The 16076-nt window shown below is 43.6% G+C and overlaps 1 protein-coding gene across 1 annotated transcript; it reads right to left on the reverse strand.

Moving 5' to 3' along the window:
* Window positions 1-281: 281 nt before the first annotated feature.
* On the reverse strand, window positions 282-15770 carry FAM241A (family with sequence similarity 241 member A). Its single transcript, XM_042870654.1, has 2 exons — window positions 15672-15770; window positions 282-4903 (listed from the first exon to the last, which is right to left on the reverse strand). The coding sequence occupies exons 1-2, from the start codon at window positions 15768-15770 to the stop codon at window positions 4658-4660; spliced, it is 345 nt and encodes a 114-aa protein (XP_042726588.1). The 3' UTR covers window positions 282-4657.
* Window positions 15771-16076: the final 306 nt, after the last annotated feature.

The raw sequence follows: 16076 nt of genomic DNA on the forward strand, positions 1-16076 counted from the left end.
CTGGGTGCAAAACAGAGATAGGCAGTGAAGGGATAACTACTCACAGCACAGTGTTGCCATTATTTGCTAACAGGTGCTTCCCCTCCTTCCCCAGTTCAGTGCGACTTTCTATACACTCAGCCACTAGGGATGTGAAACAGTTTATTCAGCTCTGGAACTGCAGTCGTTTCTCCAACAGCTGATTTCAGGGGGAATTTGAATGCTGTCGCATTCCATCTGCACCTACCTATGAAATCTGAGAAGCGAGAGCCCTGAACAAAGCACCACAAAGAATTCAGTTCTCACTGATGACAATACTTTTTATTACAAAGAATAACAAAGTGCTTTCCACAAGATTCACTTAATACAGAGTTGTTAAGAAACGTGATTTTTGCTTTTTAAAACAGACAGTTTCAATGCAATGATTTTTCAGTGCAAACAGGGTTCTCCAACACTCTCCATTGTGTAGCACTTCTTCTCTGTACACAGTAGTTCAGCCATTCAGGCATCAAGTGTGAAACAGTACCAATGAGTCCATCTTTTAAAAAACAGAGGTTATGTAAAAGCTTTTGAGATGTCACACTGACCAACAGGAATTACATCAGGTTGTGTATTGCAGTCTGAGGGGACATCTTTCCTTCATACAGTCCTACACACAGATGCATCAAGGTGCTTTCAGTTCTAATAATCATATATACCAATATAAACAACACCATCCATTTTAACTATATAGACAAAAGCAAAATTGTCTTTTTTTTTTTCTTTTTTTTTTTTCTCCTTTTCTTGAATGAAATTAACCTTTTGCTTTTTTATTAGAGATACACTGGGAATGCCTGGCGTTCCTCATGCCGTGGAACTAAATTTGGATGGAAGGAAGAACACAGTGCAAGGACTGTTTACCTATTTCCCCCTCTTCTTGGCACAATTAACAGTTAGATTTATTTTAACACTTTAAATACAGACATACAACCTTTTGGCTTGCCTGGACCGCACTGAGGGAAGAAGAGTTATCTTGGCCACGTATAAAATACATAACATAGTTAATATTTATAACTAAAAAATATTTTTTTTATGACAACATAAAAAAGAGGGCAACAAAATCATAAAGTGAGGGGGATATTTGACCCTGTTTTTGTGAAACGAATGCATCAGGTTTGATGGCAGTGGCTGCAATTCTTGGTGAGCTGTAAGGGTGTTTGTCATGGATTTCTGATGAAATTTTCTCATGCTTCATTCTTGAGAAGTTATTCACAAATGTCCAAACTGCCAAACGTGATGACACAAGAAAGGTTTGATTGGGAAGTTAGTGATATTTTTCTCAAACTTATGTAAGTCTGGTAAAGAGACACAATCAGATTTTTGAGTTGAGTCTCTGATTGCAACGCTATACCTCAGATTTCTTTATCACAATGGAAAGCGCAGCCAGGCTTTTTTCACTGTTCACAGGACTGTGTTTAGCCAGTGTACCCCAACTCATAAACTTATTTGCCATCACTTGAGTGGCACTGCTCTGTGCCCTCCATCTGCCTGGTTTCAGCCTAGACAGTGCCGATCACACAGCAACACTTGGCTGTTGCTGAGCGATGGGTTTGTGTGGGGCTGCTCAGCAGGGCAGAGCCACCACCACGATGGTGGGGCAGAGGCAGGCACAGAATGGGCTGGGCTTGGCCGTGTGCTGGCCATATATTTGACATGTCTGCACTGCTTCACTGTGTCTATTTTCCATTCTCTGGATCTGACTATATCTCAGTCCTTATGTCCTCTTTCCTTTCCTGCAAACAGCATGGAGATTATTTAGCAATCATATAACAAACAAATAAACAAACAAAAACCAAACGATCAACTATGCAAATTCTTATATACAATGGAATGTATTAAACCACAAGAGTGAAAGTGAGGGGGTATTTTCCAGACAGGACTGTTTTTCCCCTCTTTGCTTTCAGTCAACGCCATTAAGAAAGATATTCTTTTGGGTTTTAAAATATTTTAAAACTTCTGTGAAGGACAAAATGTAAATAGTCATCTTTAAGAGAAACAGTATCAAACATTCACCATACACAACCTTAGTCCAGAAACCACTTATCCATACATCACAAGTATAGAGACATGAACTTCAAAAGAAAAACTTAAATGACTTCATGAATGAAACAGTCATAGTTGTACACATAATAAAAGGTTACATGCGTATAAACAGCTTCCTTAGCTTGTCAGTCACACCCTCAATTCGTTGTTCCCAGCTCCCTACACACAGACCAAAATCACCATGTCAAGAAAACACTACATGCTGTGTCACAATACAGTCTTCACACAAGTAGTACTGCAGTGAGGATATCATACTGACACCTTTCTTCACAGGACAAAAGGAACTGGATGAGTTTCTCTGAACAATAATTTAATCGTGGGAAGAAGGGAAGGATCTTTTTTTTAAATGACAAGATGCTTCTGTAATACAGCCCTTATTGAAGAAAAGAATACACTCAAACCCACCACTATAGCTATATAAATACGCAACAGTATAAACAGGTGTTCTGCTTTCCAAGGGATCGAAACAAAAGACAAAGTTTACTGTAGGCACTTGAGTAAAGAAATTCCTGCCACCAGCATGTGCTTACTGTTTGCTTTTGGAGTTCCAGCTGTGAGCAACAAAGCCCTGTATGTAGGAACACCTCCTGTTGCCAAAACACTTCCCTGCCACCAGTTTGACTATTCAACCAGCTGCCAGTCAACACCGGTTCCCATTCAGACACACCCTGGGCCTCTGTCTCAGGCACGCTGTCCTGCTGGTTCACCAGAGCCTCCCAGATCCACTCACAGCCACGGTCATCAGAACATCTGGACAGGGGCTCCTCACAACGGAACTACTTGTTAAAAAAGTTGAGGCTTTTCTGGCACAGTGGCAGGGGATGGGCCACAGTATGCATGTTGCCCACAGGTTAGATGTGCCTGAGCTAAACCTTTGTGTTCACTGTGCTAAAGAGCCATCAGTTCTCTAATAGAAAAGTCTGCAAAGATTGGGGTCAAGGGCTGTGGAAATATAGCCCAGCAAGCAACATGATCCATTGCGTTGGCATAAAATCTGTTCTGCAAATCCGGTTGTGACAAAGGAACCACAAAAGGACCCCACTTAACTTCAAAGGTCTTTGGATAAGACTCAGCATTTTCAACTACAAGCTATCTGTTGTTGATCGCTGCTAATATAAAAAGGTTTAGAAAAAAAATCATTGCAAAAGCTTAAGTAGTTATTTTGTAAATAAATGTAAATTTTACATTTTATTTTACATCTGTAAGTAAATGTAGAATTTCATTCTGACAGAGATGAAGTCAAATTTGCTGTCAAATTTGTTACTAAAAGTAATATACAGCAAATAATAGATTTGTAGCCTATTTAGTAAAGATTCTGTCTCATTTTACTATTTTCCTTTAAATGTGCACATCCAACTCTGAAATATTCAGTACATCCTTGGTGTGGCTCCTAGGGAGCTAGAGAGAATCTTGCACCTATTCTTCAATCCTGTTCTCAAGTTTGCATTGCCCATGCCATCCAATTACAGATAGGCATTTTGCTGCCTATTTTGGAAATAAGTCAATTAAAGCTACTAAGTAAAATGGCCACTTGATTTCACTACATTCTTGTCTTGCAGGAGGAAACAAGACTGATTTGCTTGTGTATGCAAGTTCCTAGCTTGTGTTTGGCCTACAGTGCAGCTGATGAGGGAGGCATTAACAGCTTCTGTCTATTATCTCTCTGGTTGTCCACGCAAGACTCCAGAGGAAGCAGACATTATTCTAGCAGCACTGTCTGGAACAGCAAATTCCCAAGACTGCAGTTAGAACTACTTACAAAGTCTGTAAGTTAGCCAAATATTTATATTCAGGAGGAGGGATGTGGGGAAGAGCAAGGAAAAAAATAGAGCAGCAGGAGCTAAGTACATTTCCAAAACCAACGTAGAGCTACATTTGGGACTGTGATTCCTCCCTAGCCCTAAACAACAGCCGAAGCCTTGTGTGAAGTCACCAGCATTAGTATACAAGCAGTTTTCTGGATTCCTTACTTCCTGGAGAAAAGCCTGCTATAAACTGTACTAAGCAAAGATGCTTTTACATGAACAAAGCTGCCTCCACTTCAGGGCACCCATCACTGAAGGTTTCTTAGCAAACCTCCCTCATGTAAACCTAGCTTTTTGGCAATAAACTAGGAAATTATGCAGATTCAGAGAACAAACAGCACACAGTCCCCAAACAATGAAACAGGACACTCACATCAAGTGTCCTTTTCAAACCAGACAAGAAATTTTCATAATTAGAAACAAGAACATTGCAGGAACTGGGAGGGTAGGAGAAATAAAATGCCAATAGGGGGACTAAGGCCCCAGGAGTGTAGAAAAGAGTATATTACTTTGGATACAGTTGTGTGATGAGGTTTTTTTTTTTTTTTTTTTTTGTTTGTTTGTTTGTTTTTTAACATGTGTGCCCTGTTAAGACACAGTAGGACTACTGACTTTGCTTAAAATTCATAATTTTAGTCCCTCTCACATCGAATCTTGAAAGTTCAGCAAAAAACAATTCGAAGCCTTGCAACTTTTGATATGCCACCCATTTACTTAATCATCCATATCCACTGAGACAGTGGATTGACAGTGTTAAAATACAGAATCCAACAATGGGCATCTATAAAATCTTACTGTTGTACATAAATAATGACAAGGCACAGAATAGCAACCAGTCCAAGAGCTTGTAAGCCGACAAACCAGAGCATAACCCAGAAGAATATGATGATTACAGGTTCGACTATCCGTTCTCCAAAGTACATCCTCGTGAAGCCTATTCTGATAAGGCTTTTGTTCAGTCCGCCAAAAAGTGTCCCCATCTTTTTATAATCGTCTATTACAGGTTCTGTGGCGTGGTTTCTTTGTTCTTGCTGGACCTACAGGTAGAAGACAAAAATAAGAAATACATTGTACTATCAGTTCTTAGTATGATCCATGCGAACAACCTGATTAACATTTTAATTTATAAAAATAAGATTTGCATGCAAAAAAGCCACTCCTTATGTCAAGAAACTGAAAATGTGATACAGCTTGTGAGGCAGGTACAATGTTAAGCATGAGACTCACAGGTCCACGCTCAGAACACTTGAAGTAACACAACAAAAGCATGCCAGCCTGTCTCCTTTCCAGGTTCCACTCTAGGGCATACAGCTCTCCCACAGAACCTGCAGAACCACGGGAACAATTCACAACTAGTAAGCATGAACTATTAAGTACTTTGCACTACCGTACAACTGCAGGGCTGCCATCATCTCTGACAGAAGGGCACTGAATTAGATATGGAAGAGGGCAAACATCCATCTTGATGTTGGCATGGAAACCAATCCAAGGCAAGCAAGGCAATATGAACACAAAGTGGTGGTACAAAGATGAAGAGGGGATAGGAAGCAAGTTCTGCAGGGTTTCCAAAAAGAAAAATCATGGGGCTTACTCATACCAAGGCAGAAGAACATCTTTAGATGAAGATAACATGGTAAAGTATCACTGCAAAAAACATGCACCAAAGATATTGATTCAACATGTATATTTTAATCAGATTAGAGCTTGAAAACCCATCTCTAGTTCCTCAATGTCCAGAGATCCATTGCACAAAACCTGATTGCCTTATGTTTGGGTACAACAAACTGGGCACATTTTCAAGATGCGGGTTTGCTAATCCTTCCATTAGGCAGCAATGAAAACACAAAGAGCAGCTACTCATCAATATTTCAGTCAGCTGATCAATAAGTCCAACAAATTGTCTGTAAACCTCATGTGCAATTAGTCAATTCCTTTCAAAAGCAAACATGCAACTTCAATTATGTCTTCAAGGATGAATGCCACACTGTGTCCCTGGTTACATGGCACAGACTCAGCAAGAAACAGAAACTCTACCCCACAGCAGCACTGAGCTCTCTGATAGGCAGCAAATAATAGATGGAGTCCCATTCCTGCAGAAAGTCACACACTGAAGACAAAAGGAAGCTAATATTCTATTCTAAGCTAAACTTAGAGCCACAATATGTAACCCTCTGGCTGACTGAAGCTTGGGCAAACCACCACACACAATGCTGAAAAATAAAAAACCCCAAACAAACGAAGAAAAAAATCAGCACACAGTCCCTCAGTTTTGTGTGCTTGGGCAATTTTTTATTTGCATATTCATAAAGATTTTGGTTTAAGTTTCAGCACTGAATCCCAAAACAAGAAGAGTACAAGAAGCCTAAATTGTAATGAATACCGCATTCAATTGCGGTTCTACAGAAGAGTCTAACCTGAGAACTCCAGCATTTTACTCCATGTGCTGACAGACAGCCACCCCTTCTCTCTTCAACCTGCTTTTCAAGCACAGGTCATTTTTCTCCCCCAGTGGCTACGAAAACTCCAGCTTTCAGCATTTTGCCTTTAACTGTACTCATCATTCAAGTAACCATTAATTTCTCTTTAATTCCAGTGTCTCAAGATCAGCTTTTTCAAGAAAGGAAGAGGCAATCTCAGGCTTACAAAACGGAGTCCAGATGGCAGGATGCTTGCTGTCCTGAGAGCCAAGTGTTATTATGGGAACTCTCATTCCTCTTTCCTCAAAGATTGCGGGGTGATGGAGCAGAAACATGAAATGATTAGCCTAAGTGGTATATTGATTGCAACAATTAGGGAAAACAGAAAGGATGTGCTGGGAAGGAAAAATACATTTGCTTCCTGCATTCAGATGCCATGGGGAGCACAAACCTATGGGATGGCAGAGGGATCAGAGAGCAGCTCTCAGTGGAACCACTGCTGAGCTGCAGACCCATGACATTTGTTTGAGAAGTAGCTCCGGCTTCAAGCTAGCAGCCAGTGCAACCAGGAGCGGAAAAAACACGGCAACAACAAATCCCATCTTTGCCTCGGGGTTATGAGCAGCACTCTTCAACATGCCAGAAGCCTTGGCACAGGGTGAGCTGAGCACAGGACTGGTGGGGACACCAGCAGGCATGCTTATATCAGCACCCTGTCACCTGGTCAGCTGCTGTACCAAGAACCGCACATTCCTACACAGAGAGCATCTCTCACTTCTGCAAGGTGATCTGAGACTTCCCTGGCCTGGTCATACTGATTTGATAAGCCGACAGCAACAATTTGTGCAGAGCCTGTTAAAGCAGGGTACAGAGGCAAAGTCATTTCAGTGCTTTGGGATTTTATTTTCTATTTTTTCAGAAGATGTCAGCTCACCCTCTCCTTCTCAAACAAGGGTGGAGTCATGAATTCCTACAGCCATTGAACAAAGCTTGCTTCTAGGAAAGGAGACTGAAAAGCATGTGCTTAGTTACAAAATAAGTGTGAAGTCTATTTTCCAAACGCTTTAGACATCTTACAAAAGCTTTCAGAAAGATAATGGGAATTTGCAAAGCTTCAAAGTCTTCTGCAGTTGATTCAGGCCGAGTATGCCTTGCTCCAGGCAACTCTGCCAAAACAAGTGCAACTGGAAACAGATGATGGCCTGTAAATCACAGACAGCAGTTTTCTTCCCTACTGCATAATCATTTCACAGGCTGGACAAAGCAGGTTTCTTCAGAGACGGGACTAAAGCAGAACCAGCAGGGCAAGCACCAGTACCATTACAATACCCCAGATGGATAACAAGTATTAATAACAAGTGTTAAATAAGCATTAACATGGCAGCTCAGAGTTCTCTTATTAACTTCCAATGAGATAGTAAAACTGCACAGAGCCACGCAGGCATGCCAACACCCCTCAGCACATCCTCAGAACCAAACAACTCCTCCTTTTCTTCCAAGAGCACTTTACCAAAAGCATTTTTAGAATTTGGTTGCATTCAGCTGGTGCACAATTTCCAGCTGACTCTTAATTTCCACTGAGCTAATTTTTTGTATGGAATCAGCCTGCAACTAGAAAGACATTGCCATAACAGGAAAACATAGAAATGTGTTTTTATTTTGCATGTAGTGGGACCATCCATCCACTTAAGCAAGTTTCATTAGTGAAATTCTTTACACAAATGCACAGCCACTGTATGTAACTTCACTGCCTGTTCCTTCTTCAGTTTATATTCCTTTAATACATTCAAATTAATAGCATAATATTTACACTTTCTCCTTTTTAAACATGTGGTGCTTGGTTTCTATTTTTGAGTTTAGATTATTTACAGCTAAACACAAGAGTTCTCACGGAGAACCAAAGGGGAAGTGCCCATGTCCTGTCACGCTCCTTGCTGCATGCACATGGGCTGCATCCTGAGCACCCCCACCGCAGATCTCCAAGTGCTCTGTATACTGAGTTGTCTTTTCAGATGTTTGGTGCCCAAGTTTCCCTCCCTAGCTATTCAAAAAGAGATATTTCCATCTGCAAAGCCTTTGCTGATTGTGTCCCATGGTTCATTGGCAAAAAGTCAGAACTTGAAGGTCCAAACTCTGAAAAAGGTTGTGACCAAAAGTACCCAGCCACTAAGGTCATGTGGCTGCAGGTTAGATGCTGTAACCTGCCACATCTCTTCCTGAGGCAGATGCCATCAAATGCACATTTTTCCCCAGGTAAAAGACTCTGAAGAGCAGACACTGAGCACAAGTTTCCACATCCCTAAAGTGCTTCTGAGAAAAACCTTCCTTGTAAGTCAATATTTCTCTAGGCAAGCTTTAAAACAACAGAAAAGGTGAAGTCAGCTCAGCTCTCTGAATCCTATGAACATCTGGCCGCGGCTTTACCAGTTATGTCTCTCATCACCACAACACACAAAATTATATGTATTCTGACCACTGCTTTTGCTTTTGGCAAAATTTAATCACATTCACTCAAATCCACAGCTACCTCAGTTTGCAAGGAGCCTGTGCTTCCCACAGGACGTGCAGAGGCTGCTCACTCCACCCTGACAGCAGCAGCTTTTTGAACTTATCTCCATTGGGGCAAGACTGTTTTGGCAATATAGAGAAACCAGAGATCCCCATGGAAGACAACCCCTCCTCCTACAAACCACCTTGGAAATGCTTCACATACTATTCCTTAGGAGAGAAGGACAAAAGTAGCGCTGGGCTTCTCACAACTGCTTAAGGCCAATCCCTGTCTGAACCACGTAAGCACAATGCATTCAGCTCAAGGTCTGTTTTCCTCAAAATGCTGAGAGCATTCAGTTCCTACCACAGAAAATTTGCAGCCTGTATAGAACAGCTTTCTGAGACTGTGGAGGACACAGATCTGAAGGGGCACATACACTGCCAATGTGACTGCACAGTTCTGCTGTTAATCCAAGAGAGCGTTGAATTACAGAGCTAGCATTTCTCCTTTTCTGCAGTCAGCACCACTAACTTGCTGAAGGACAGCATGAGCTTTGCCTCTGTACAGCACCCAGACATCCTTACGCTGCTGGAATGGGCCTGGACCTTCCCTATGCATGCAGCTGGGCTGCAGCTGCAACACTCTCCCCTGCAGGTGACGGAGAAGCTGCCCACATGCAGCACACACAGCATCCCACGTACTCTGGACACAGTGGACTCACTGCCCACCCTCAGTTCATATCAGATCTAAACCAGCACCACTCTGTGTGCTCCTCAGGCTCCCACCTGCTGGATCAATTGGGTCCCTCCAGGCTTATCCCTGGGGGGGACAAAAGTGATCTGACAGCAGTGACTCATGCTGGTGCCTCCTGCCAGTCTCCTTGAGGCCAGCTTCATCACCTGCCCTCTGCCACCAGGCTGATGTGATAAGTGAGATGCTATGGGGCCACCTGGAAAAAGACAGGAGTGAGCTAGATGGAGAGCCAGAACCTGAATGGCTCCGAAGCGGCTGTAATATTTCTCACCCTTACAACTTCAGTACTGCCCTGTGACAAGAGCAACTATTCGAGTTACATCCTGTCTTCCTAGTATTTCACCTGCTGAAGCAGCAGCACAGCCCACATTTTTCATAAAGACCTTGAGATAGTTTGTTTAGTATGGTGCACGTATATGTATGCGCGTGTGCAATAAAATCCTAAGTAATTGACTTAAATAATTGGACAAAGCTCAGCAGCCCTTGTTCTGTAGCAGGATGGAGTGGGCAAACATAAATAATCTGTTTCACCTAAAGAACTTTTTTTCTTTAATTCAATTACTCTGAGGATACAACTTCATTCAAAACAAACCAGCCAACATCCCTCATCCTACTTCTCACTTTTTTTTTTTTTTTAATAAACGCGAGAAATCCTAATACTCTTTTGCTCTTTGCAACAACACCAGGCTGAGCACAAATCTACCAGCTCCTCTATGCTGCTTCAAGGAGTGTTGAGCAAACATGATCTCCAACAATGAAAGATAAAGAAGTCTGATGGACTGGGAAAGTAACCGCTCTCCATGTGCTGTGGGTGATTTCACACCCACCAGAAGCTGGTGATTTTACAGTTAGGAAAAACCCTGCTGGGCTGGTGGGGAAGAAGGAAAGGAGACAGAAAAAGGACTCCATAAAGTCTACCTCAACCACAGAAGCAGCAGTGTCTCCAAATTATTTCTAACATGCTTCAAGTGGCAATTGGTGACATCTGCTGTTATAAAAAAAAAAGGAGACTGCATGTTTAAGGTATATATATATTTTTTTTGTTGAATCTCTTCTTGAGTTTAATAACAAATGTGATTAACAACTTTAAAATGAAACGTTAAAACACTTGTAACTGAGAAACACAGTGGCATCACCTACATGCATGATGGAGATGGTTTCATGACTGATTGGACTAGATGATCTTAGAGGCCCTTTCCAACCTTAATGATTCTATGCCTGCACTTTTTTTTTTTTTTTTAACATAAGGAATTTTTTCTTCAGTATTTAAATGCTCACTATCTACTTTACTTCACTCATGGTTATTTTTACTCCAAGGGACAGGTGGCGTACCTGATAGCTGAAGCCCATGTGTACTTCAATGCCAAAAAGCCACTAAGATGTGACTTCAGCAACATGGGTACTTAATGAAAAACATACTTCAGTATTTTTGAAAGCTAGATACTGACGTTCAGAAGGCAGCCTCACAAAGTCATCTCTTTTAGAGGATGCGAACTAAAACTGAAAACACTTTGAGCTCAATCAAATGAATAAGAGAAGAAAGCAGGCAGGTGACAGAAACCATGCCAAAAGCCACAAGCTCCCTTCCCCTCCAAAACAAGAGACCAGCTTCTGTTTGGTACAACCATTGTGCACATCTGCACATATCAGGTAACAGAGATCAGGAGGCACAACAACCCCAATTTTCCTTGTATTCAGACAGCTGATTGTGCAGTGTATAGCCACAGACAAACTTTAATGTGCTCAAGAAGAGCAAATAGGTTCACTAGAAATCTGATTTTCTTCCTCTTCTACTGTAGCAGGAAGAGAATGGCATTTGTTTGCATTACTTGCTAGCATGAAACCAAAGTCTAGCATTTGGCCCTGTAACTAAGTGGTAGAAAGATCTTGATACTCAGCCAACATGCTATTAAGAAACAAACTTATTTAAACTGCCTGCAGAACATCAACCAGATTCATTTCTGCAGGCTAACTTTAATCTGATATTTAAATATTAAAGGATTGATAGATTAGAAAAAGAGCAAAAGACAGTCATACATCACTTCCAGATGAAAAGGTGATTAAAAGTTCATTTTTTTCCCTCTGGGGAGGAAAAAAAAGTAAATAGCAAAATCAAAAAGCGTGGAATAAAATGACTCTACAATACTTTGCTGCTACCCAAACTACTTTACAATAGCTATCAACAGAAGTGCCATTCTTAAACAAAGACTTACAATGAAAACCTGCAAAATGAAGATTGAGTTAACATTTATTTCACAGCAAGAATTTAGACATCACTGCTTATAAAACAGAACCGAGATGTTGCTATAGAAACAAGCAACAACATAAGAAAGTCAACAGCAATGTATTAGCTTCATTCAGCTTTCATGGCAACTGAAGATTAGGATCAACGGTTGCCGCAACAAACTTCTACCCACCAGGAGCAGCTGTGTGTCAGGGAGATGAAAAGGCTTTTCCAGGCAATGAACTTCTGCATGTGCAGAGCAGATAAAACTCCAAACGCAATACAGCCTTTAGCTGATAAACCATATTGCAGTCCCAGCACAGAAGGAAGTGGGAAACAAAAAATAAGCCTATGTTAAAACACGGGGAATTAATCTGCTGCTGCTCCTGTACCTTGATCCCTACCGTGCTATAATCTTACCCAGAGATCAGACCAAAAGTCATTTCCAATCAGTCTTTTCCTTACAACCTCAACACCTAATTTCCACAGGATAAGTTTCCCCACTAAAAATGGTCAGCTGAAGCCAAAACAAAAGGTACAACCCCCCAGTACGTTCAGCATGGTAATAACCCTCTAACATGCTGCAGAGCAGCAATGGTTAATCCTTCCTCGTAGGAAGAATAAGTTTCTGCACACTTCTGTCTTTGTGCAAGGAGGATCTTTACATTATAAAAGCAGGGCATACTATGCTATCTCTTGTATGTGCTACAGCTATGTCTGAAGGTTTTACTTATTTTAATTTCTTCTTAAAACTCTGTCAACTCACAGAAAACTCACTTTGGTGGGGGGTTGGAATGTGAGGATCCTCGCGGTCCCTTACAACCCAAGCCATTCTATGATTCTGTGATAATGCCTTTTAGAAAATCTTTATAAGATATTAGTACACTGTTAGGAATCTTTACAGTAAAGTTAAGGTGTTAGTAGATCCAGAACAAATTTTGGATTATGCCATCCAGCCAGGTATTGTTCTTTTCAGTTCAGAAACAAATCCCAACAGCCTCCTGCAACAAGCAGGAGAAGCCTACAATTTTCAGATTAACTCAGCATAGAATAAAGTAGAAATAAGTTTCTAGCCCTAGGTGCCACAGTTTCTGTGCATACTAGTGTATTTAAAACATTCTTGGCCTCTACTGACTTATGACTAAAATTATACAGTCCCATGACCAACACAGCATTTACATGAGAGACCATGAAGCTGTTGAAAGCATCCTTTCAACAGTCTCTGCTCTTTCTTTCCATGCTGTAGAAACATCAGTGATACAGCACGTAAAAAAAAAAATCAGGATTTGAAAACCTCCAGCTAAGACATCTGTACTTCCTTTAAAATAATTCTCAATGGGAAACACCAAAAACCATTTAAAATGGAATCACAGAATAGCTTAGGTTGCAAGGTACTTTCTCCTAAGCCTCCAACTGGATGACCCAGTTCCAACCCCCACCAGGTGAGGCTGCCCAAGGCCTCATCCCACCTGGTCCTGAACACCTCCAGGGATGGGGCACCCACAGCCTCTCTGAGCAGCAGTGCCAGCACCTCACCACCCCGAGTGAAAATCTTCTTCCTAACATCTAAGCTGAATCTCTTCTCTTTTAGTTAAAGCCATTCTCCCTTGTCCTATCACTGTCAGACTGTATAAAAAGTTGCTCCCTTTCCTTCTTGTAAGCTTCAAGTACTGAAAGGCCACTGTATAGTCCCTCTAGATCTGAATCCACCTATTACAATATAAAATACTCCATTTATAAGATGGAGTATATTATATATAAATTTATAAATTTTATATATATTTTTTATAAAATCCATTTATAAAATCCATATATAAAATGCTACTCAAAATTACAATAAAACATTCAAAAAGGTTAGAAACTCGGGTTAATAAGGTGACTTATTAGTCTAAGCTAATTTATCTACCTGTGAACAAACGTATCACATATTAACTCCACGTTTAGGCATCTTCTAGGAGGGAGTGATGGTTTTAGTTCAGCTGTCTAACAACACTTTGGATTCTGTTTATCTTCAACCAATTTGAGGTGGAAATCCTGCCTTCAGCAAAGCAACACAGAATTCTGCCATTGCCTTACACTTTGATTACAAGAGAGTAAAGCCATTACAGCCTACACGAGCAATCTACCCCCATTCCTTCTGCTCATAGAACTTAATTCTCATAATTTATCCGCATAGTAAGCAGCTTTTTGGAAGCCCCTTTCACAACTGCACCTAGAAACAGTGTGAGGCTGTGCACTGCATCTCCCACAGCTTCTTCACCTTCACACGGGGACCACGAGGCCCTCTCACCTCCTGGCTGACACCGCTGTACCCTCTTATCTCAGGGCTTCTGCCTCATCTTTCATTACTACACACTTGCACGTACTTCACCTGTCTACTCTTAATTTGTGCTTTAACCCAATAAGGCTTATAAAATAATTACACCCGCAGCAGTAATAAAATAGAAGACCATGACCCCAGTTCTTCAGTGCTTCAAAGACTACCATACAGGTAACCCTCCTCATTTTTGCACGCAAACCCACAGAGAATATTAATCACATTACCGTCCTGTTCAGCTTCTAAATCTAATCACCGAGGTAGGTAATTTTATAGCCTACTGCAATAATGAGTTCAACAGGCTGTGCTCTACATTTAGTAACACATCCTTCTGTTCTTCCAGAAATCTACCTCTCAGACTTCATTACACAGGTCCATGCTGACCTTACTGTCTCCATCTTCAATGCAGTATCAAATCCAGAGAGTTTGGCATTTCAAAAATAGACTCCCCAAAGGTTATTCTTATTTTTAAAAAGATACTAAAGGGTGCATATATTATTTATTTACATCCTAACTGTCCTGTGTTGCAAGGAGCTGCAGCCAGCTCGCTCCCATGCTGGGTATGTGACCTGCTTGCTCCATTTCCCCAGCGAAGGGCTTGGAGAGAGACTCACAGCCTTATGCAGTCACCAGAGGAATCCACGAAGCCCAGTGTCTTTCAGGAGCACCACACTGCTGGCTGTGAGGTCACATAGGTGTGCTGGTGTGCTGCCAGCTTTCTAGTTCAGAGCAAGCATAACTTTTTAACATGAATTTTCCACAGAAGCAAACTAAATGAAACTGGCTGAACATCAGTTTGGGATGTGCTCTGGTGGCTCACCTTGCCCCTGTGTGGATCTCAGCTACAGTACATTTCTCTTTCGTTGCCCTTCTCAAGAGATTCACAGTGGATCACTACACTTAGGCATTAAACAGAAGTATATTTCTCACCAAGGGCTCCATGAAGGGGCATCAGGCACGGCGCCACTGTCCGAGCAGCGAGCAGCCCGTGTTGCAGCCAGGCAGCCACGCGCACCGCCGGGGAGAGCCTCTCCGCCACCAGCAACGGGGAAGGCACGCGGCTCCGCCCGCGCCCGAAGGGAACGGCCCGCTGCCGGCACGCAGCCGACGCGCGTGCCGAGGAGAGGCGAGGCGAGGCGAGCTCGAACCGATCAATTTCTCCCATAGTTACAATACATTCCGTACAATACGACAGCGAAACAGCGGCACGCTCCTGCGGGGCGCCCAGTAACCAGGGACGGCGACAGCGCCCACTGCTCCCAGCTCGCTCCCGGTGCGGGACGTGGGGCGGCCCCACTATGCCGCGCGGTGTCTGGGCTTGGACGGCCTCAAGGGCCCCGCACGGCCGTTTGGCTGCGGGTCAGCTTCCCGACAGCACGTTAACCGAGAGCAAAGCCGGCACGGCGCGCCGAGGGAGCCGCGGGCACGGCTGCGGGAACTCCAGAGAACTGATTCTCCGCTTACACAACGCGGAGGCTGCCTCACAAACCGATCGCTAACCGAGCGGCACCCCGCCCCGCGCCGCGCTCCCTCTGCTCGGGACAGCCTCGGCCCGGCCCTTCCCTCCCGCTGGCCCCAGCCGCCCCCGTTCCGCGGCACCGACCTGCTCCTCCGGGCTCCGCCGGTACCGGACGGGCGCCGCCCCCGCCTCCCGCTCGCGCGAGTCCCCGGGCGGCGGCAGCAGCTCGGCCGCCGAGCCCATGGCTCCTCGGGCGGCGGGGGCGGCCGCTAGCGGGAGCCCCGCCGGGGTGGCGGCAGCGGCGGCGGCGGAGAAGGAGGAGGGAGCGCCGCTTCCTCCCGCAGCGCCGAGCGGAGCCGCACGCTCCCGGCCGGCGGCGGCTCCTCCTCGCGGCGGGGCGGGGCTCGGCGCGGGGCCCCGGGGCGGCCGCCCGGGCAGGGCCAAGTCGCTGCCCCGCAGCGGTGAGGGGGCGCTGGGCTGCGGTCCCGCCGAGGTCGGCGCTCCCTGCCGAGAGCCGCGCCGCGCTGCAGCAAACGCGAAGCCCGAGCG

This window comes from Lagopus leucura, unplaced genomic scaffold (assembly GCF_019238085.1).
Source record: "Lagopus leucura isolate 7727_CA_CO unplaced genomic scaffold, USGS_WTPT01 Super-Scaffold_100004, whole genome shotgun sequence".
In the NCBI taxonomy this organism is placed as follows: Eukaryota; Metazoa; Chordata; class Aves; order Galliformes; family Phasianidae; genus Lagopus; species Lagopus leucura.